The following is a 22,678-nucleotide window of genomic DNA, read 5'->3' on the forward strand; positions in this document are numbered from 1 at the left end:
AGGGGTTTGTTCTTGCTCCTACTCTGTTCAATGCTTGCATGGACTGGGTGTTTGGCAAGGTTGTGGGTATTGTGGAGTATTAATTGGTGAAGAAAGATTTACTGATCGTGACTTTGCTGATGATGCTGTGATCTTCACGGAGTCAGTGGAGGCTCTGATCGGGCTCTCAAGAGACTGAGTGAGGAGTCTGAGTGTCTGGGCTTGCGAGTGTCCTGGATAAAAACCAAGATCCAGGCCTTTAATGACCTCTTGGGTACAGCCATCAGCAGTGTGTCTGTCTGCGGAGAGAGTGTCAACCTTGTCAAGAGGTTTACTTACCTCGGTAGCAACATTCATGTCTCTGGTGACTCTTCCTACGAAGTAAGTAAACGGATTGGGAGAGCATGGTGGGGTCATGAGGTCACTGGAAAGGGGTGTGTGGTGCTCCCAATATCTATGCAAAAGGACGAAGGTCCAAGTCTTTAGAGTTCTGGTGCTTCCTGTCTTGCTATATGGTTGTGAGACATGGATGCTACTCAGTGACCTGAGACGAAGACTGGACTCCTTTGGTAGGGTGTGTCTTCGGAGAATCCTTGGGTGCTGTTGGTTTGTCTTTGTCTTGAATGAGCGGTTGCTCACAGAGTCCTGAATGAGGCACATTACCTGCATTGTGAGGGAGCGTCAGTTACAGGACTACAGCCATGTGATGTGCTTGAACAAGGGAGATCAGGATCACAGGATCCTCATTGTTGAGGACCAGAATGGCTAGACCTGGCCAAGGGGATGTCCATGTAACACCTGGCTGCGGCACGTAGATGGTCATTTCCGGAGGGGAGGACTGAACCACGTGTTTGCATGGGGGGTTGCCAACCAGGATCCTGAGCTGTTTCATCGTGTGGTGAGTGCGGCAATGTGCTGTACCAGTGCATGCTCCCCAACTTGACTTGACCTGAAGTAATAGGTTTCTATATGGCTGCCATGGTATTTGGTGAAACCAATTATTGATTATAGAATAAGGGAAGACATAAGTAATATAAGTGCAATTGCATGGCAAAGTCAGCTACTAAGTAATTTGGAAGAAAAGTATGTAAATTTTATTTAAATTTATACCGATGGGTCAAAATACCCATTAAATAATAGAGCAGATTCTGCTTTTTATGTTAAAATCATGAATATAAAAAAGGCTGTTAGAATACCTGATGAATTATCAATCTTTACAGCAGAAATGATAGCTATTATTCTTGCTTTAGAATGAGTAAATGATGTAAACCTAATAGAGTCATTATATTGACAAACTCATTATCATCATTGAAGTCCTTGGAATTGGGAAAGCCATCTAACAGAACTGACCTTTTATTACAAGTTAATCATATCATTACCAGCATGAATTTGAATAATATAATTGTAAAGTTTGCATGGATTCCAGCACATGAAGGAATGTATGGCAATAAAATTGCAGATATACTAGCTAAGAAAGCTTTAGATAAAACAGAAAACGGACTATGTGATTCCTTTTGGTAAATGTGAATTTAACTGTATAATTAGTTTATAGAGAGTGGCAAAACAGTTGGGAGAGTAGTGGAAAGGGAAGATATGTTTCTGGTAAAACCTTCGGTAAGAGATACATGAAATTCTTGAAGGAAAGGGGATGATATAATAGAGTAAGGCTTGGGCATGTTGGTCTGAATCAATACTATTATTATATTGGCAGGCTTAAAAAAGAAAAATGTGAACAATGTGGGATTAAAGAAACAGAGAATTACTTGATTTGGTGCCAAAAATATGATAGGGTAAAAAGTTAACTGAAAACTTTGCTCAAAAGGGTCTTCCATTTGCAATTTAAAAGAAATAGTCATTAATATAACTGAAAATAAAAGTCTATTTAAAGACTTAAGTATCTTAAAGACTCGGAAATATACTACCTAGAAGTTTTACAAATTGTTACATACATAGGGAAGTGATGTTGAAACCTCCGCCCAGTAGATGGCAGTAATGAATTATTGGAGATGATCCCAACCTGACAATATTTGGAAGAAGAAGAAGAACGTGGAAGTAGCGCCGAAGTTTGCAGAGAGCGGTATACGGTATACCTGAGAACCTGGCGTAAACATTTTTTCCTCGAGTAATTTAAACTTCGTTCAGAATGGACGTTCCTACGCAGAATTCCCACCTGGAGGACGAGTTGAGCTGTTCGATTTGTTTGGAGCTTTTTTCCCGGCCGCTCGAACTGCCCTGCGGACACAACTTCTGCGCGGTTTGCCTGGATCGGTCGCTGGCTGTACAGCGGCCGCCGTATCGCTGCCCGGAGTGTGGATGGGAGTCGACAGAAAAGCCAGTCGGGCGCAACAACTTCAAGCTTAGGAGTATTGTGGAGCGTTACGGAATCTCGTTCACTCAGTGCGCGGAAGGGTCAAGACGCAACTGCACGGAGCACGAAGATCCGCTGAAGTTGTACTGCGAAGAGTGCAAAAGCTGCATTTGTGCTGTATGCGCCGTCGCAGGGATTCACAACGGCCACAGTATGGTGCCGTTCAGTAAAGCAGACGCACAAGTACAGGTAAACATGGGACCCGTTGTAGCTACCGTGCTCACTAACTAGCGGGTTTTAATTTCGATGTTTTTGGTATGCCATTTTATATTTTGTGATTGGTTAGCTGCAACGTAATTAGGCAAATTCGAAGGACGATAAAAAGAGACCTTTTTGCAAACATCGTATTAACCGAAAGCAATTTCTTCTAAGCACGTACAAGTTTCGTGCACGACACAAGTTAAGCAATCAAATTATTGCACACCCGTTGCCTGTCAATTAGGCACCGTATCACTTTAAATACAGTACTTTAAATTGCCTAATGCTTAGGTGATAATCTCCTTTTTGTACGGTATTACTGTGTTCCCGTGCCAGAGAACAATCTGAAAGGGAGAGGCTGACATTGTGAGGGTTTGCTGGCATTTTTGTTAAAAAATGAGGCGTTGCTTAATATTCAATCTACGGTAGCATTTTGCTGCTCTAGTCAAATGTGAAAATATCACAACCAAACCACGGAGTGTTTAAGGTGGTGGGAGTTGGTTCCCCCATGGTATTGCTGATGCCGTGGAGCTACGTGAAACACAGGTTTATTTTTGATGCTTCGTATAAACACTAAGTACGCTATCTGTTGGTAGCACTTGGAACAGGCAAAACTACTAGAAGCCAATTCTGTGATATGCTTCCTTTCACCAGGGGCCTCCTTTGTAAAGCTTGCATATGTACAAAAACAGGCTTGTGTAATGTCTGTACTCGACTTTCCATGTAAATGACTTGATTTAAAAAAGAGAACTTGATGGGGGTAGATGCGTATATTTACTTCAGCTCTGAAGCTTTGGTATGCAACATTTCAATGAAACTTAATTATTAGTGTATCCCTGCAGCCAAGTAGGTGGAGCTGGCTCCAATGGGCATTCGAAGTAGGTGGAGCTGTAGAACTCCACAACTCTGCCCACTTACTCTATGGTTAAAATTAGGGTAGGGTTGTGGTAGGGTAATCTTACTCAAATAATGCCAAGTGAGTTAACTCCACCCACTTGAAACTGTAGGATGGAGGCTCCAGGCTGCAGAGATACCAGCCTGGGAAACTGGGAAATGACGGCTCCCATGATCAAATAAGGAAACGCAGCCAAACCAGCTAAATGATGGCTCATATGCATAATACATCTAACCAAGCCATTATTGAAATGTACTTTAATGTGACAAATATTTTGCACCTCTAAAGTGATGAATATGATGTATATACTAGGGCCAATACTGTGTATTTTCTCTGAAAGTCTTTTTTGGTTGTTTGTCTTTTTATATCAGCTACCTGTTGTTACTAGCTGACAGGTCAGGAATAGTTTGGACAAGCTTCACTTCATCATGCCCCCTATCCTGGGAGCCATTCCAGTCATGGCCGAAATTATCGGCACTCCTGGAATTTTCCCAGAAAATGCACCATTTCTCCCAGAAAATTGTTGCAATTACAAATGTTTTGGTGTACATGTTTATTTCCTTTATGTGCATTGGAACAACACAAAAAAACAGGAAAAAAAAGCCAAATCTGACATCATGTCACACAGAACTCCAAAAATGGGCCGGACAAAATTATTGGCACCCTCAACTTAATATTTAGTTGCACGCCCTTTGGAAACAATAACTGAAATCAAGCGCTTCCTATAACCATCAACAAGCTTGTTACACCTCTCAACTGGAATTTCCGACCACTCTTCATTTGCAAACTGCTCAAGGTCTCTCAGATTTGAAGGGCGCCTTCTCCCAAAAGCAATTTTGAGATCTCTCCATAAGTGTTCAATCGGATTTAGATCCGGACTCATTGCTGGCCACTTCAGAACTCTCCAGTGCTTTATCTTCAACCATTTCTGGGTGCTTTTAGAGGTATGTTTGTCCTGCTGGAACACCCATGACCTCTGATGCAGACCCAGCTTTCTGACACTGGGCCATACATTGTGCCCCAATATCTTTTGGTAGTCTTCAGATTTCATGATGCCTTGCACACAGTCAAGGCATCCAGTGCCAGAGGCAGCACAACATCCCCAAAACATCTTAGAACCTCCACCATGTTTGACTGTAGGTACAGTGTTCTTTTCTTCGTAGGCCTCATTCCGTTTTCTGTAAACAGTAGAATGATGAGCTTTACCAAAAAGTTCTACCTTGGTCTCATCTGTCCACAAGACGTTCGCCGAGAAGGATTTTGGCTTCAAGTGCATTTTGGCAAACTCCAGTCTGGCTTTTTTATGTTTCTGTGTCAGCAGTGGGGTCCTCCTGGCTCTCCTGCCATAGCGTTTCATTTCGTTCAGATGTCGACGGATAGTTCGAGCCGACACTGTTGCACCCTGAGTCTGCAGAACAGCTTGAATATGTTTTGAAGTTGATTGGGGTTGTTTATCCGCCATTTGGACTATCCTTCGTTGTAGTCTTTTATGAATTTTTCTCTTCCGTCCACGTCCAGGGAGATTATCTACAGTGCCATGTGTTGTGAACTTCTTGATTATGTTGCGCACAGTGGACAAAGGAACATGAAGATATCTGGAGATGGACTTGTAGCCTTGAGATTGTTGATATTTTTCCACAATTTTTGTTCTCAAGTCCTCAGACAATTCTCTGCTCTTCTTTCTGTTCTCCATGCTTAGTGTGGCACACTCAGACACACAACAAAAGGTTGAGTCCGCTTTTCTCCATTTTAACAGGCTTCAGATGTGATTGCTATATTGCCAGCACCTGTTTCTTGCCACAGGTGAGTTCAAACGAGCATCATATGCTTGAAATAAAACGATTTACCCACAATTTTGAAAAGGTGCCAATAATTTTGTCCGGCCCATTTTTGGAGTTCTGTGTGACATGATGTCAGATTTGGCTTTTTTTTCTCTGTTTTTTTGTGTTGTTCCAATGCACATAAAGGAAATAAACGTGTGTATACCAAAACATTTGTAATTGCAACAATTTTCTGGGAGAAATGGTGCATTTTCTGGGAAAATTCCAGGGGAGCCGATAATTTCGGCCATGACTGTAAGTGACTGGTAAGGCGCTACGTCAGTTTTCATATGATGTGGGTGTATAAACATAAAACATGTTTTCCCCAACATAAAAATGTCTGGTTCTCCTAGTGTTATCAGAGTACCTTAACAATAATAATTCTTTATATAATTGCTTTTCTTACTACTCAAAGTGCTTTTTATAGTGAGTGGGAGCCACTTCAATCACCACTTATGTGTAGCATCCACCTGGATGATTCAACGGCAGTCCATTTTTGTGCCAGTACATGAATCACACATTAGCTATTAGGTAATTAATTTGTGGGAGAGAGAGAGAGAGAGGCAATTGGAAACAGAATGAATAGGCCATGGAAACAATTTAGTCTGGACATTGGGATGCACCCTGCTCTTTATGAAAGATGTCCAGGGATCTTTTTGGACCAGAGAGAGTCAGTACCTCGGTTTTACATTGCATTCGAAAGACTGCCATTTTTACAGCACAGTTTCTCCATCACTACACTGGGGCATTGGGATCCACACACAGACCACAGGGTAAGTGCCCCTTTCAACCTCGCCAACACCTCTTCCAGCAGCAATCCAAGGTTTTCTTAGATGGTCTACCATCCAAGTACTGGCTGGGTCTGAAAGTATTTAGCTTCTGAAGTGCATGTGGTATAGCAGCTTCAGTAAACATACCTGGCAAGAACAATGCTTCTTTTAGTAACCGAGCAGTTATATTCTGCTAACACGCAAGTGATCTGTGGTGCCAAGATGAGACTGAGAAATGTGGGTCAGTGGCCTTGGTCAGCCTGTGATTCATTTATTTTGAGGCAAAGTAACTTTGGCAGTCATGATAGTACTGAATGCATTGACTGGGTTGTTGGTAAGGTAACTGGCTAAACTGTCACTTTTTACTATGGTCTATCATATTCATTGAAACAGCAATCACATCATCATTATATTACATGTGCCAGGTAACAGAGGCCTCCCGCTCAAACCCTTGTTCCTTACGCCTTTCCTTGATAACTCCCTCCCCACTGAACACAGTGGAGAGGCACTATCATCCCACCTGTGATCTTGCGCTATCAGTTGCATAGATACATCAAAACAAGGTCACCTGCATTCAAGAGTATCAGGTGGGAGGCTACTCCACAAGCCATTGAAGCTTTGCAACATCATGATCCCAACACAATGCTAAATTCTTGACAGATTACATTTACATTACACATAAACAGTTTTAACGATCTTACCTTATTCGCTGAAATAAGATGGAAGTGTTCTCAGACAGGGAAAATCTCTTCTTCTTTGGTGGATCCATTTCAAAATTACATAGAGAAGGCACAAAATCTTTGTCTTCTCTCCCAGTGGTCTTACACACAAACAGATGTCGGTGCATATACAGTTGGGTCCGTAAGTATTTGGACAGTGACACAATTTTCAATATTTTGGCTCTGTAAACCAAAACAATGGATATGAAATAAAGCAATAATTATATGATTGAACTGTGGACTTTCAGCTTTAATTTAAGTGTTTTACGAAAAAGTATATTAGCTGTTTAGGAATGACAGCCATTCTTCTGCATAGCCTCCCATTTCTAAGATCTTAAACATATTTGGACATTTGATTGACAAGCTGTCCCATAGCCAGATGGGAGCAGTTCCCTCATTATTTCATTAACTATTAAGCAGGTTTGGAATTTGCATTTGGAAGCTGTCACTGTGTGCTCTCAATATGAGGCCCAAAGAGCTGTCAATGCAAATAAAAACACTACATCATTAAGCTGAAAAATAAAAGCAAGAGCCTTCTGTTTGGCACTACAACCATTTTATATTTACCAATGAGAAAGGAAAGTGTTTAGCCAAAATGCTAGTAAAGTAATTTTTGGAATAATAGTAGTCTGCAAAATCTTACAACATGATATAGTGGCATCTGATTTATTCTGGTCTATGCAGAGAATGTATAAACTTTCAATTGAATTTCCAGCATTTAAATGTGCTGTTGTATGTTTTGATATAAATGTGACAGTTACTACAAATTCTAATCTTTTGGAATATATAATACCTAATGATGAGCATTTTATGTTCAGCATCACCATACATAGAGTATTACTGAGAGCAGATTATTATTTATGTCTTTTCAAATTAGTGATTAGAGCAATGTGGGTCCTTTTTGTAGCCTCATCTAATCATAACCTAATCATTCTTTAAACTGTCTCGCTCAGGCCTCTGTCTGATTATAGTGTGGTGCAGTGAGACTGAGGTGAAATCAGAGGTGGCCTAATTACCTAAAGAAATTGAATGAATTTGATTTTTGATTTAGCAAAATCCTTTTTGCTTGAGACCCCCCCACCCCCCGCCAAGGAATTTATTCCACTGAATATATAGCTGAAGCTGTCACTCATTTGCCCTCTCATTTTTACTGTGTTTGCTTGTTTGACTTCTGCCCTTTTCACTCTTGGTCTGTTTTGCATTTTTATATGCAACTTCCTTTATGACATATCAAGAAGATTTTTGACACTGATTTGCATGTTCATATTAAAATACAGCATATTCTGCTGTCTATGTGTGGCTGAATTAGTTTTATTTTCATGAACATTCTCAAAACTTTTTTTTTTTTTTTTTAATACTGAAATGCTTCTGTTTTATATATTGTGAATTTTGTTTAATGTGAATCCAATCAGTGCATCATTTGTATAAAAGTTCCTATTTGCCTGTTGTAGCAGGGGGGGCTTTAATTAATGAAACACCCATAGGACACACATGTAGCGTAGAGCAGACTCCTGGCAAAAGCTGGATGACGCTTTTGCAGGTAAGGCGTTTCTCAATACTCTCCGTCTCTCATTTAAGCCGACAAGTTTTGAAATAGTGTGTTCTGTCTGAAACTGCATGGAAACATCACATCATGTGGTTATTGATGTGTCTTGAGGTTCTGTCGTCACTTTTGGTCTGCAGAAATGGATTTTAAAAGTGTTTAATGGAGATCCAACCTCATTAGCATATTGTTTGGCTTGCTACAGGAGACACGGAGTGTGCTGACTGTGCCCCTTACTGCTTGTCTTGTAGGTATGTTGCAACGTTAATTATTGTCCATCACTGTTATTATTTATATGCATTGTTAAATTTGTATTTATTGTATTTGTGTATATACTGTATGTAAAAAAAAAAAAAAAGCTGTATGATGCTTTTGCAGGAGACTGAGAGAGCACCTGTCGCTGCCTGTGTTGACTGTGCCCGTTACTGCTTGTCTTGTAGTTGGATGACGTTATTGCAGAATAAACAGCAGAATCCAGATATTGGTGTGTGTCTTCTTTCAAATCACCAGCAACCATTTTAAAGGCGCTACATATGCATCTTTTGAGCATACAGTTTTTTTCCTTATAAAACTAAACACATACCTGGGGTAGTATTTAAGCTGAAAAATGTGAGATTATGACCTATTTTGGTGTTATGGTGTGAAAGTGGTAATGCAAGTGATGAATGCAATATCTTTTTCTTACCAGATGCTTAAGTCCAGACATAATTTGGAGAATAATTTGCAGTTTATTTAGAACAGTACAATTTAAATGTCTTTTCTCTTCATTGTAGTGTAAGTTGGCAGAGAACCTTGAGATCATCAATAGTAAAGTGGAAATGTGTAACAGCTATTTGCAGCAATTCCAGGAAGACGAAGGTGATGTTAGGGTAAGTTGGATTCTGCTGCAGACAAGAATTATTATAGAGCTGTATCATTTATTTATATACTGTGTGTGTGTGTGTATGTGTATATATATATATATATATATATATATATATATATATATATATATATATATACACGTATCTACATATAATATATAGATAGTTAAAAGCTTTTTATTTTGAAAATAATCTCACACATTTTTATTTGAGGCACTATACAGCTTTTGTAAATTTTTGTTCATTCTCCCTGTTTATTGTTTCTGTTTAGGGTATTTAAGGTACAGAGTTCAGTCTTTTCACTTAATGCACTAAAGTGAACAGCAGTTTCCCTAAAACTATAAAAAAAAAATCATCTGGCTACCTGGGTAAATGTGCTTATTTCCTCTATCACATAATAATAATAATAATAATAATAATAATTCATTACATTTATATAGCGCTTTTCTCAGTACTCAAAGCACTATCCACACAGGGAGGAACCGGGAAGCGAACCCACAATCTTCCACAGTCTCCTTACTGCAAAGCAACAACACTACCAGTGCGCCACCTGTGAGGACATATAGTTTAATTGAAAGTTATATTTCTCTAGATATCTGTTTGTCTCTGTTTGTAGCATTCATACCAAAAATCATATCCATGGAAATGTAAAGCCACAAAGCCACAAATCCTTATATAATACACATTGTATCTTTGGACCCCTCCACCTCCATGCTTCTGCTACTGCTTTTTAACCAATTAATTTGAGGCGGGTTCTTGCTGTTAATCGCACAACTGATTTATTTAGTTTCATAAATCATAGAGCTTTTCACAAGGATCTTTCACTTCATATACATATCTTCTTGGAGGCAAGGGGAGGTTAAATGCCTACACTATTTATGTCATGATGATCCAAAGGCATTAAGTTGAGTGTATAAGACAAATACAATCAGTCAGTCATTCTGAAGGCTTTTACGTGATGCAAATATTTACAACTTTCATAATTTCAAATTAATTATTTCTGTTAGATAAAAGTAATGTAATAGTATATGCTTCTAAGAAATGTTTAGGTTTTGATGAATACTTTGGATAATCATCTATCTGAAAGCTAAAATGAAAGCAGTTTGAACCTATCGACTATATTTAAATATAAGGGATGTTCCAATCATGGTTTTTTATATGGCCAATACCGCATACCAAGATCATGTTACTGGATTGGCTGATTCTGATACCATGTTTTTTTGTTTTTTTTTCTCTTTTAAGCTCTTACATAACCAGATATGGAGAAGCCTTATATTCACATTCTTGTGTAATGTACTTATCCAAAACTAAACTTAATTAAAAAAAAAAAAAAAAAAAATAGTTTTCACCTTTTGACTAATAAAAAGACGTATCTCACACATAGATTCAATTAATTGATATTGGCAGTTATACACTCCTTAAGATGTACTGTCAGTATACATGCACTTATAAGTATAGTCATTTTTTATCATTAATTGAACTACCGTTTCTTTGCTGTTAAAATATTCATTTATTATATTTTTATTCCAGTGAACCAGCTGGACATTCTTAATTCTTGAGGTGTAATTGTAAATGTGGATTACAATTTAAATTATGCAGTACTTGTTTCTTACCAAAATTTATATTGTATGACACACAGAAACACATAATAAAAGACCATGAGACTGAGTTAAAACTGAGTATGAGCAAGAAACAGTGAATAGTATCAGTGCATCTCTGTTACTCACTACTACCTTTATTTCTTGTTTTTCAAGCAGCTACCATATATCCTACTGGTCCCAGTATAAATGCAATTAGTGTTATTTTTGTTGTTAATAATTAAGTGACAAATGACAGTGAAAGCACTGATCGATGATCAGAAAAGCAAAAAACAAAATCTTTATTAGGCACGGATTTCTGTTTGAAGCTGTTACAAGGGCCTTTTTTTCTACTTTCAAAAAAAATGTAAGCTGTTTTCTCCTGGTTTTAATTTAATGTTACTGTTTACAGAAGTATTTTGAAGCTGTGAGGCAGAAGAAGAGAAACTGTGTGGACAAACTTCAGCAGCTGCTAGAGGATTTTAAAGAACAGATCGAGGCATGTGTTATAGCTGAGGAGGAGGTTACATTGCGGAAAATCAATGCCAAGCTTAGAAATTATGGAAGGCAAAAAGAAGAACTAACAGCAATTCAGGAAAGCATTAAGAACAATATGGCTGAAAAAGATCATTTTCTGTCCATCCAGGTAATGAGTCTGAGAGCACACTGCATTAGCAGTTGGTTTAGTTTTTTTTTAAGATAATTTCAAATTAATGGTGTTACAATTGAAAAAAATTTGTTGTCGTTTGCTGTGTGGAGTTTTATAACCTATTTTTAGCATCAGCTTGCACTAAGTCTGTGTTTATGATCAAGAAAGATTCTGTGCTCCTGTCTAATTAAAGTGCAGGTCATTTCATTGGAATACCCACTTGTATGAGACACTCTGTATGTGTGTTTTTCCAGATCTGTAGTTAAAAGTAGTTGATTTTAAAGTGTATGCAAGACATCATTTAATAATGTCTTCCAATAGAACAGTACCCATTATTTCCATTTTAAACTCCTGTTACCTGTGATTTAGGTTCAAGGTCTCTAAATACCTTCATATTTACATAGTAGTTTAATTAAATCTGAGTCTTTCATTTTCTATTTGGTTTTAACAAGGACAAAAATGCTAGAATTCATTACCTGTTTCAGGAAAACTACTACAATTAGAGCATATAGATTTATATATATATATATATATATATATATATAACATAAATGTTCAGTAGATTAGAGTGAAGAGAAGCTCATTTTTATTAAAAGAAAAATCTGAACAGTTACTGCCTGTGAATGTGTGTTCCCACTTTCCAGTTTATGTTTTGGTATATGAAATCACATTACTGGTGTAGGACAAAGTAGACATGGTCCCATTTTTTTTCCAAGTTTTCAGTGGAATACCATGGTGTGTGTTCTGCTAAAAAGTGCAGACTTGGCAGCTGTAGCCCCAGCTTGAATCCAGAAAACCTCTGAACTGACAACGAGACATCAATTTCAGCTATACAATGACGTGATTGGTGGCAGCGTTCAGGGTAACGGCCATTTTATAGTTCACACTTAGAAAGTATATACCCACACATCATGGCTGTCACGTGTTCCTAGCATTCTGTTGACACGTCCACTGAGCACATCCTCAGAAATTAATGTGACACGCATGTGAGTTCCAGTACCAGCAAAAATATGGGGTGGCATGTGTGTGGGTTTTAGCATGTGACGTCAACATGGTTGTTTACTATTCGCATGTGACGGCAGGCTTTCAACTACAACATGATCAGTGTGTGTTTCGATGTTTGATGAATGGTTCAATGTGTAGAAGCAAATCCTCAGCCTTAAATGCTGACATGCAAATGTCTTCATGATGCTTTTCTGTATCCATTTCTTGCATAGGCAATATACGCATTGCATATTCCCCATCGCAATGATGCAATACATTTAAAGGTATTACATACTGTCCTGACATTCTGTGTCGCTGTTGCCATCTTTTTTTTTTTTTGGCACCTAGGCAATGGCATCAGAATGCAAGTAATTTATTATTTTTAACATCTTTCTTCCCTCAACTCACAGCGCAGCGAGAATAGACATTTTTTTTTCACCGTGATGATTTGTTGCACCCACTGACACCTGGTGGAATCCTCCAGATTTCCTTAATGTGTGTGCGCAAGTATAGAAAGTACACTGCTTGCATAGCAGCAGCAACCTGAAGCTCAAGTGCTGTTTAACGTTAAGTATATCCCTGGCATAACACATTAAAGGTTACTAGCGTTACATAGTCCAACACAATAATTCTTTTATTGAAGTAAAAATACTTGCACTTTTGTTATCACAACAGCACTGGGTTTAAGGCAAGAAGGGCAGGGCTGAATCTCACAGCCAAGCAGAAAACAGTATGCAGTGTGGTATTGTTGTGAACAATGAAAACCCATTTTTTTCTCGTATTTTCTGAATGTAGGCTAATGTGCCGAATGTGTTCCTAATTAGGTAATTAATGGATTTTTTTACCATGGAAAAACCTAGGATTGAAAGTGTTATACTTATTTTAAGAGTATTTAAGTGATATTTTGAGAAATTGGTGTGGAATTTTGAACCTCTGGTGTTATTCATTTATTTATCAGCATAATTAACTTCTGTAGGCTTATTGTTCAGTGAGCATAAAATACTAAAGTAATTTTAAAAATTCCTTAAAATGCATACTTTAATGAAATATGTACAAAAATATCCATAATACATATGGCATAAAACAAAATAAAATACTTCTTATAATTACAACTGTCATATTGTTTAATTTTTTTCTCTAATGTAATTATCTGAAACAAGGAAACAACAGCAACAAAAAATATATTCTCACACAATCTGTTAATTTATGTTGGCAATTAAACACTGCTTAAATGTAAATATGCATTTATAGGTTTTAATAATTTTAAATCATTAATTGCATTACAGCTTTTTGCTGTTAAAATATACATTTACTGTATTTATACAGTTTTTTTTTTCTTCAGTGTATCAGCTAGACAGTTGTAATTCCTGAGGTGTAATTATAAATATTGATTACCATTTAAATTATGTGGTATTTGTTTTTTTACCAAAACGTAAACTGTATGACAGAGCAACAAATAATAAGCACAGCACAAATCTTTAATAAAGCCTATTGTTTACTAAGCAGCAATTTCAAATTCGTCTTTATCTTTTCTTTTTCCAGTTGCAAGTGTAAGCTACTGCATTTTAAACAAGCTCTCTGTCCAGAATCAAGTGGTGTCTGTTTTAATTTAAAGAACAAAATTAAAAGGTCTGAATTTCTTGCGGGCGGCACAGTGGCGCAGTGGTAGCGCTGCTGCTTCGCAGTTAGGAGACCTGGGTTTGCTTCCCGGGTCCTCCCTGCATGGAGTTTGCATGTTCTCCCCATGTCTGTGTGGGTTTCCTTCCACTGTCCAAAGACATGCAGGTTAGATGCATTGGCGATACTAAATTGTCCCTAGTGTGTGCTTGATGTGTTGTATGTATGTTTTCCCTGCAGTGGGCTGGCGCCCTGCCCGGGGTTTTTTTCCTGCCTTACGCCCTATGTTGGCTGGTATTGGCTCCAGCAGACCCCTGTGACCCTGAACTTAGGATATAGTAGGTTGGATAATGGATGGATGGATGAATTTTTTGCTGTTTGTCTAATTGCATGACAACGTCTGCAGTTCGTTTTTTTTTCAGTTTATTTCTCCACTTTCTTTAACGTAAAGACTAATATTCCAATTGCCTCTCGCTCACTGTTAAAACAAGCCTGCACTTGCTGCTGTTTGTTTACACTGCAGGAAGTTTGCTGCAAAAGGGAAAAAAGAGGAGTGCTGGCTCAACCACCATAATACCTTGTGATTAGATATCTCATGGTGAGAAGTGACTGTACATATAGTATACTTGTGCAAGTATTTATTATATAGTGTAACCAAACAGGAGTGCACTGGAGCTGACCTCCTACATAAAACACCAACACCGTCCTGGGTAAGCAGTGAAAGACCATCTTTAATAATAATAATAATTCTTTGCATTTATATTTCTATTATATTAAAAATATGTTACGTTGTGTCCATGTTTTTCAGCCTTGACCACTCCCCTCTACATCGCTCATCCAATCATTACTCTTACTGTGCACCTCCTCTCTCCCTACCACCCTGTGACACTCGATGCTGACTCCCCCTTCGACACAGTCAGTTATAATGCCAAGGCAGAAAAGGAAATTATCCATTCAAGAACATCAAATTTTTGATCGCGATAGAAAAAGAGCAGCAAGTGCTGCTAATGAATGTCAAAAAAAGGACAATTGACAAAAAAGAACCACATATAATAAAAATCAAGAACAAAGAGAATCGTCCAATAAACAAAAATATCCAGAACAATGTGAACAGAAATGGAAAAAAGCCACGTTTATAGAATGTACATTAAAGGATAGTAAAGTAATTCATATTATTTTTGATGAGGCATTAACAAAAATTGAATTTTTTATTAACTTTTTATTATATTTTATTACGTTTTACTTGTTTACTTTTAGTTTTTACTACGTTTTATTTTTCATTGGTATTTAAAATAGAAATTTAAAATAGTTCTAGAGAAATACTCAAGGAACTGATCTTTAATAAATAAGGACCAAACTGTCTTCCTCCTGCTCCCAATATGCTATTCTGTATAACATATCTTTAAATAGAATTGCATTCTGTAACAGAGGAGCCCCCCAGCGCCCTTCGAGTATCTCAGTCGTGAGATAGTTGGTGCTCAGCTCCTGCCTCCGGGAGTTGGCGAGTAAAGTGAGCAGGGGGCAGAGCCCCCTAACTTTATTAACAAAAAATAAGTACACAACAAAAAGTATAATGGAAATACAACATAGAAAAAGAGAAAAGAAACAATAAAGACTGTGCCCCTTAGGACCTACCTACACTTTTCAAAACTCTCTCAACAAATTATATAATTATTTCCCTCTTTCCTACCATCTAGTCTTCCTATTGTACTAATAACTACAATCTTCTTCCTCCTTGCCAGATGAACCCTTTCCTTGGCTCGTCTGACTGAGGAGGTGGAGATCCTTAAGAGGCTAATCCTGGGAGTACTTCTGTTGCCACGCCATTCTGGTGGGAAGCACTTCCAAGTCACTCTTGTTTCCACTGACTCTGGGAGATACCACATTTCTCATTAGAATGGGGGAGTAGCTCCTTTTGAAACAATCTGTGGCCAGTAATCTGTCAGCATGGCTTCCTTGCCGGAATGAGTACTGTTGTACATTCCGCTCCATTCTGTTGCTTCTCTTAACAATAGACATACATTTATAGTGTTGGTTATGTTACAGTATTTTTTATGAGCATATTGGGAACATCAAAATTGTCTTGACTCATAAGATAGAGTTTACAAGAACTAGTAATGTGCTTAAAGTTTTTTATTTTTAATTTAAAAAGAGGGATTCTAATGACATTTAAATTAACTAAATACCAAAAATTGAAAATGTTAAAAACTAGGAAAAGTGCTTATGGACAATAATATGTTCAAATAATGTTAATGGCAACACTTTCATTTATAAGTTCTGTTGCATTTTAAAGCTTTTATATATCATGCATACTTTTGTTTGTTTATTTTTCAGAATTTCCTGTCATTGGAAGAAAGGTATGCATTTTCTCTTTTGTCTCGGATGACTTATAGTTAACACAGCTTGCACATACAAAAGCAGATTACTTGTTGAAGTTTCTTAAATCAATATTTTTTAAGCACACTGCTAGCTTACATATCTATAATTCTGTTGAAGATTTTTTTAAATGTATTGAAATTTCCTCATAGCCATCTTGCAGATGATTTTAATTAATAAGAAATGAGGTTTGTTCCTCTTTATTCATTTATTTTAAATGCTTCTTTCAGTTTCCTTCTGTTTTTTATTTTATTCACAGTGGTCCTGAAATAAGAGTTCAGTAACATTTCTGAATATTCTCTAACATTGTTTGTTTGTTCTACTGTATAATATGGAGACCAATAATAAATGCAGTATAAAAATATATAAGAATTACCATATTTATGTAACAATTGATGTATTCCACATTATATTAACTTTTAATGAGGCAATGGCATCCTAAGTTACTATCATGTCAAAGAGAAAGTTTCTTAATCTGTTTTTGATAACTAGGACTTTGGTTAGTCAAAATTAGTGTTTATCTGTAATTTATATTTTATACATGAAATTTTAATTTTTACTTGCTAATCTGTTTTTTTTTTTTTATATATTTAAGGCGATTGAATATCAGAATTTCAGATGTTAGTTAAAATGTAATTTTGGGTATCTTTAATTGAAAGCAATATAGAAGTCAGTAGAGAAAGTCCCTAATTTTTCACAAGGCAAAGCCAACAAAGATGAGTGTGAAATCTTGTTCCATTTACTTTTTTAAGGCTTCCGTAAATGTCTACTGAGACGATAATACCTACACCTATTGCCTCCCTGGTCCCAAGATGTCAATTTTAGGAGGCGGCTCCAAAAGGTCTTATGATGTTGATGCTGACTTCAATACGTAGTGTGTGTTTTACTAGCTGGATCAATGCACAGAGTTAGATTTTCTCCTGGCGGAGGTGGTTCTCTACACCTCCAGAACATAATAATCATCTTCTGAATGTTTGCTAGGGCAGACTTGGTTGAAGTACTTATTGGCTCACCTTTGTATTCTTTTTGTTTTTTGTAATGGCTTCATATTGATATTTAAAATCAGTACTGACATCCTGAATTTTGTTTTTACTTTATTTTAAATGCTTTATATATTTTGACAGAATTGCAGGAGCTATCCAGGAAGATCCTCCTATACTCCCAGGAACCCCAATAAAAGGGAAGACTCCAGTCCAGCTCTGTGACAAGCATTTTGAACATTTCAAGGCAGAAACAGAAAAACTGTATCAAATTCTACAAAATTTAAAGCTGAAATGGCAAGGTGGGCATAGACCATTCTAAAGGCTTCCTGTTGCATTTATCTACAGAGAATGTTTGTCTAATTTCCTCTTTTGGTGAATTTGTTCTGTTCTGTGTTTGTTCTGTGGTCAGAGAAGTCAATTTACAAAGCCCTAAATTGTAATTTTTTTTTATCAAGTTTGCTATTCAAAGTTCTTTTTGATGAATTTATTTATATTCTGCTTTTTCTGAACAGTCAAGTGTAAAACATACTAAGCTGTACAGATTAGGCAAGCAGTTCCAGTTTCTCTCTGTGAATTTCAAAATAATACCAGGCCAGTTGAGAGATTAACATTCAAAATGCACAATGTTCTCCCCTAGCAGGCCATGCCTGATACAAAGGGCAGATGCCTTAAAGCACCCTAGTTGCAGGCCCAAATCACCTTAACTGGCGACAATTGGTCCTTTGGTAGATGTTAATCTTAATATTTATTCTTTTTCTTTTCTTCTAGGATGCCCATATCTGACATTTGACCCAAATACTAGTTCACCCAAGCTGCTTCTGTTGGACAACAATAAAACTGTAGAAGGAACTAAACAAAACAATTCATATTCTGATCATCCAATGAGATTTGACTTCCATCCGCAGGTGCTATGCATCCAAAGCTTCTCATCTGGCTGCAATGCTTGGGAAGTAGAAGTATTAGAAGCTGGAAACTGGGCAATAGGTGTTGCAACTAAAAAAATGCCATTGAAAGGTTGGGACAATTGTTCACTTCTAGGTTATAATGCTGACTCCTGGTGTCTCTACAATGTTTTTGGTAAACTTGCGGTGTGGCACAATAACCAGAGGAAAACGCCGGTCCAGATACATCCAGTTCATCGTATAAGGGTTCTTCTGGACTTGGATGCAGGTGTCTTGTCTTTCTATCATGCATCATCCACTCTGGAACTTTTATACACTTTTAATGAAAAGTTTACAGTTTCATTGTTACCTTGTTTTTGGCTTGGTGCGGGCACCAAACTGGCTCTTCGGCAAGTGACAAATATTTAAAATAAGATGTTAACTGTACAGTTCAGTGTGCTTAGCAACTGAAATCAGATTGATATAATATTTTCAATGATGACTGATTAGTAACAAAATACACAAAGTGTAGGTTGGGGAGTTCAGGACTTTTTAAAAAAAACATTTTAGTACGAGGATCAAGTTGCAATAGTGTCATTAAAATAATTTATGCTGTTCAGTATTACTACAATGTCCTCCTATCCTTCACAAGCTCATGCATTAATCTAAATCTTTCCTTTGCCAACAACTGACGCTCAAGCAACCATACTGAACCGAAGTATGGAGCTAAACTGTTTGACTACACAAGTAATCAATATACATCTTTAAAAAAAGAATCATTTAAGTGTTGCCAGTAGTGATGTACTATTTTGTTTAGTTTGAGCAAGCTGTTTTTTAATTTTAACTTTTAAAATAAACGTAGTGCTTTACAAAAGGGATCTGTAGGGGTTTCTGACTTTTCAAAACCTAAGGCACTGCGCGAGTATACATGTGAAAATAGAGAATGTGCGTAAGAGTGAGTAAATATTTTTTAATGTGTCCCTTTATCTTCACCAATAGTGGCCTTTCGCACATTGTTTGCTCTTAAGAAAATAAATTTGACAAACGAGGAGATCTCTCAGCCTTTTAGGCTTGTTTGTGTAGCTAATAGCTAATGTATCCCAGTATGCCATCCAGATCCTTTGTAAGGGTTGTCAAAAGTTTCTGCTTCAGCTACCTGACACAGTAGTTTGTTCCCGATTCTCACAATTCTGTGTAAAGAAGTGCTTCCTGGCTTCAGTCTTAAATATATTTCCCCTTAAAACGAAAACACAAGCCACACTATTATGCCACCTGCTTTGTTAATGCATTCATAAATCATGCCCTTTCATATTACTGTTAGAAACTGAAATTTTAGGCCAAGTGAACTTTTCTAAATTCATAAATCATGCCCTTTCATATTACTGTTAGAAACTGAAGTGAACTTTTCTAATTTCAGTGTTCAGCATTTGAGTTGCTTTGCCCACGCCAGGTGGTCCTTCTTGTTTTTTGTTCACAGAAAGTAACCCTTTTGGATTAACTCTAGTGTACCAGAATGTGCCTTTTCATGTACCTCTTTATATACTTCTTTTAGTTTGACTCTAAGTAGACTCCATGTAGCCTATTATAAACCCCTTCCATCAGGGTTTTTTTCTTTCTTTCTTGTGTTGACCTTTTTGACACATCTGTTCCACAATTGTGCACTAAAACCCCTTAGGGTTAATTTTTCTGATACTTACATTGGAATGTGTGATGCCCACTACAACGCCAGCTTCAAAGCTGTTTAAACTTAATTTTTGTTCATTCTTCCTCTGAGTTACACAAACACCCCTAGCCTGTTTGTAATTGCCTACCTGCTTTAAATTTTGATACCTACACATACAGTGTAACTGATTGAGTGCGAAAAGTATGTGTGTGTGTATTCACTTGTGTGGAGATCACTCGAGAGTGCAGTGGTGAAATGGGCATTTGCTCACTGACTCATCTCATGTGGGTAGAATAGAGGTAAGATGACGTTTGTTACTAAAATATTTGCACAGCTCACAATTATTGTGAGTGCTGACTGGCTGATATACTATATGAGGAATTTTGTTGTAGCCATATGCTTCCTTAGGTGTTCACTCACACCTTTTGCTAGGCATGTATTGCAGGGTAATGGGGCTGAATCAAGACCAACCCTTCTGACAACTGTAAAAGGTGTCCTGACTTCAGGAAGGTTTGAAGTGATCATCTTTGTAGGTTATCTTGTAATCTGAGGTACATGGCGATTTATCATTACCTCCATGGTTTATCACAGGCCAGTCAGAGGCACTTTAATTTCTAATTGTAAATGTTTAATTTACAGTTAATTTTTACGACTAAAGTATAGAGTGTGTTTAGGATATCAGATATGAAAGACTGATAACCAATAAGAGTCGAGTGCAAGGACATAAATAAACATGGCAGTAAAGAAGGGAGCCTCTTTCTCCCAAATAAGAAAGACTTTTTGATTTTTCATTACACGATAATGCACAATCATAGCAAGTTGCACTTGTCTGTCATCTGCCATGTTTGTTTTCAAATCACCTTATTTGTAAGAAATTCTGTGAGATGCTAACTTTGGAGTCTGGACTCTCCAAATTTTGAGTGTAAATGTGCAATTTTCTTTGTGGACATTATCATGTAGTGTGTGTGCTCTAATAACTAAAGACAGACTAGAGGAAGAAAACAAACCTGTTTCAGGATTTCTCATATTCCGCATCGGTATGATTTTAGCTGATCTTCTAAGCTGTTCCAGGCATTAGACGAACTATAAATGAGATTGATATCATTCATTCCCAAAGACGTGTTCTTGACAGGTTTGGTTCTTACTGCTCACATTCTGTTTATTATGAATTAAAGGATGCCTGAACAATCAAGGTACAGAAAGTCAAGGGTTTTATTGAATTTGTTGATGGACTCTGATGTTTGCCACAGAACAATCCATAAGGTGTATTACAACTGAAAAAAACTATGCTGAAATACATAAAACATGGATGGTCGAAACCTGCAAAATTTAGTGCCAAGCAACATAAACACACACTCCAAAAATTCTTGTGATTCTCTCTTTTGTTTGTTTAGTGAATTAAGACAATCATGACCCCATTCAGAAGAATGGTTCTTTTTTTTTTTTATGCACAGATCAAATGTATACATAGCCAGGTAGGTGCAAGAATTTGGGGTGAATAATCCTGTCATTAAACAAATGCCAAATTGATATTGATATTGGTATGTATGTATGTATGAATGAATGAATGTCCACTATCTTTTGGTAATGAAATGTATTATCAGTTTTGTATTTAATGTTTTGTAACCTTGTTTGATTTATAAAGTGCCTTATGATTGAGCATGTCATTAATAGCAGTGTATTAAATAAAGATTGATTTCACTGTCTTACGTTTAACTACTAGACTACAGAACTATGATTTCTTTTTGTTCATTATGTGTGTCAATGGCAGCATGTAGCCCGTTTTAATGCAGAAAGCATATTTGGTTTTGTTTTACACATTTTCTCCACTAGATGTCACCAGATCTAAACGAGAGAGAGGTTGTGCAAGTGCTTGTAGACGCACCAGTGTGGTAAATAAGCTAGAAGAATGGGGACAAACACTTTACAGTATTAAACCTTAGTAAAAGATTGTTTATAAAAGTTGAGCTTTAATAGAACTAGGATTTTCAGAATTAGGAAATGCTGGTTACAGGATACTTAATAGACACTGATTTAAATATCAACAGTGTATATTCATAAATATTTTTTTTTGTTTAATGGTATAAATTAAACTAGTTAAGAGACTTTGTACTGATATATTTGTAATAACTGTCTACCATTGAATTTTCCAATTTGAAAAAAATCTGGATGGGCTATATGGGCCTGGGAAGGAGGGACAGAGATGATCAAGTACTTAGCAGAATTTATGAGCCCTGCTGTGCTGCTTTAAATCCACGGAGCCGCTGCCAATCCCAAGAAGGATCCTCACTGATTGAGTTAAGGAAAGTGAGGGCAGTTGGTGTTGTCTGTGGCACCATGTGAGTGGTGGCAGAGCCATTAGCATAAATGCACAATCAGTGAATGGGGCAAGGAAAAGATGACTGAAGCTGCACAGAAGGAGCTGCGGGAAGACTGGCGGAGTGTTGGTGGGCAGCCAAGGAAGGAGCATGCCTGCAGCAAACCTTGTATGGGAGAGTGAGGGAGATGCAATATTAAAGCATATCTCAACATCAAATTCTCAATGCTAAAAGCATAAATGCAATTGAATATATACAGTGGTGTGAAAAACTATTTGCCCCCTTCCTGATTTCTTATTCTTTTGCATGTTTGTCACACAAAATGTTTCTGATCATCAAACACATTTAACCATTAGTCAAATAGAACACAAGTAAACACAAAATGCAGTTTTTAAATGATGGTTTTTATTATTTAGGGAGAAAAAAATCCAAACCTACATGGCCCTGTGTGAAAAAGTAATTGCCCCCTTGTTAA

The 22,678-nt window shown here is 37.1% G+C and overlaps 1 protein-coding gene across 1 annotated transcript; it reads left to right on the plus strand.

Moving 5' to 3' along the window:
- Positions 1-2,018: 2,018 nt before the first annotated feature.
- LOC114651653 (E3 ubiquitin/ISG15 ligase TRIM25-like) lies at positions 2,019-21,601 on the plus strand. The gene is made up of 6 exons (XM_028801488.2): positions 2,019-2,536; positions 9,066-9,161; positions 11,145-11,378; positions 16,317-16,339; positions 17,483-17,640; positions 18,110-21,601. The coding sequence occupies exons 1-6, from the start codon at positions 2,123-2,125 to the stop codon at positions 18,649-18,651; spliced, it is 1,467 nt and encodes a 488-aa protein (XP_028657321.1). The 5' UTR covers positions 2,019-2,122; the 3' UTR covers positions 18,652-21,601.
- The last annotated feature ends 1,077 nt before the right edge of the window (positions 21,602-22,678 follow it).

This window comes from Erpetoichthys calabaricus, chromosome 5, assembly GCF_900747795.2.
Source record: "Erpetoichthys calabaricus chromosome 5, fErpCal1.3, whole genome shotgun sequence".
Lineage (NCBI taxonomy): Eukaryota > Metazoa > Chordata > Cladistia > Polypteriformes > Polypteridae > Erpetoichthys > Erpetoichthys calabaricus.

Excerpts from the sequence above, each read along its gene's own strand:
- LOC114651653 (XM_028801488.2), top strand. The coding sequence starts at position 2,123 with ATGGACGTTCCTACGCAGAATTCCCACCTGGAGGACGAGTTGAGCTGT. Across the intron at positions 9,162-11,144 it reads AAGACGAAGGTGATGTTAGG|AAGTATTTTGAAGCTGTGAG; the intron begins GTAAGTTGGATT and ends TACTGTTTACAG. Across the intron at positions 11,379-16,316 it reads ATCATTTTCTGTCCATCCAG|AATTTCCTGTCATTGGAAGA; the intron begins GTAATGAGTCTG and ends TTTATTTTTCAG.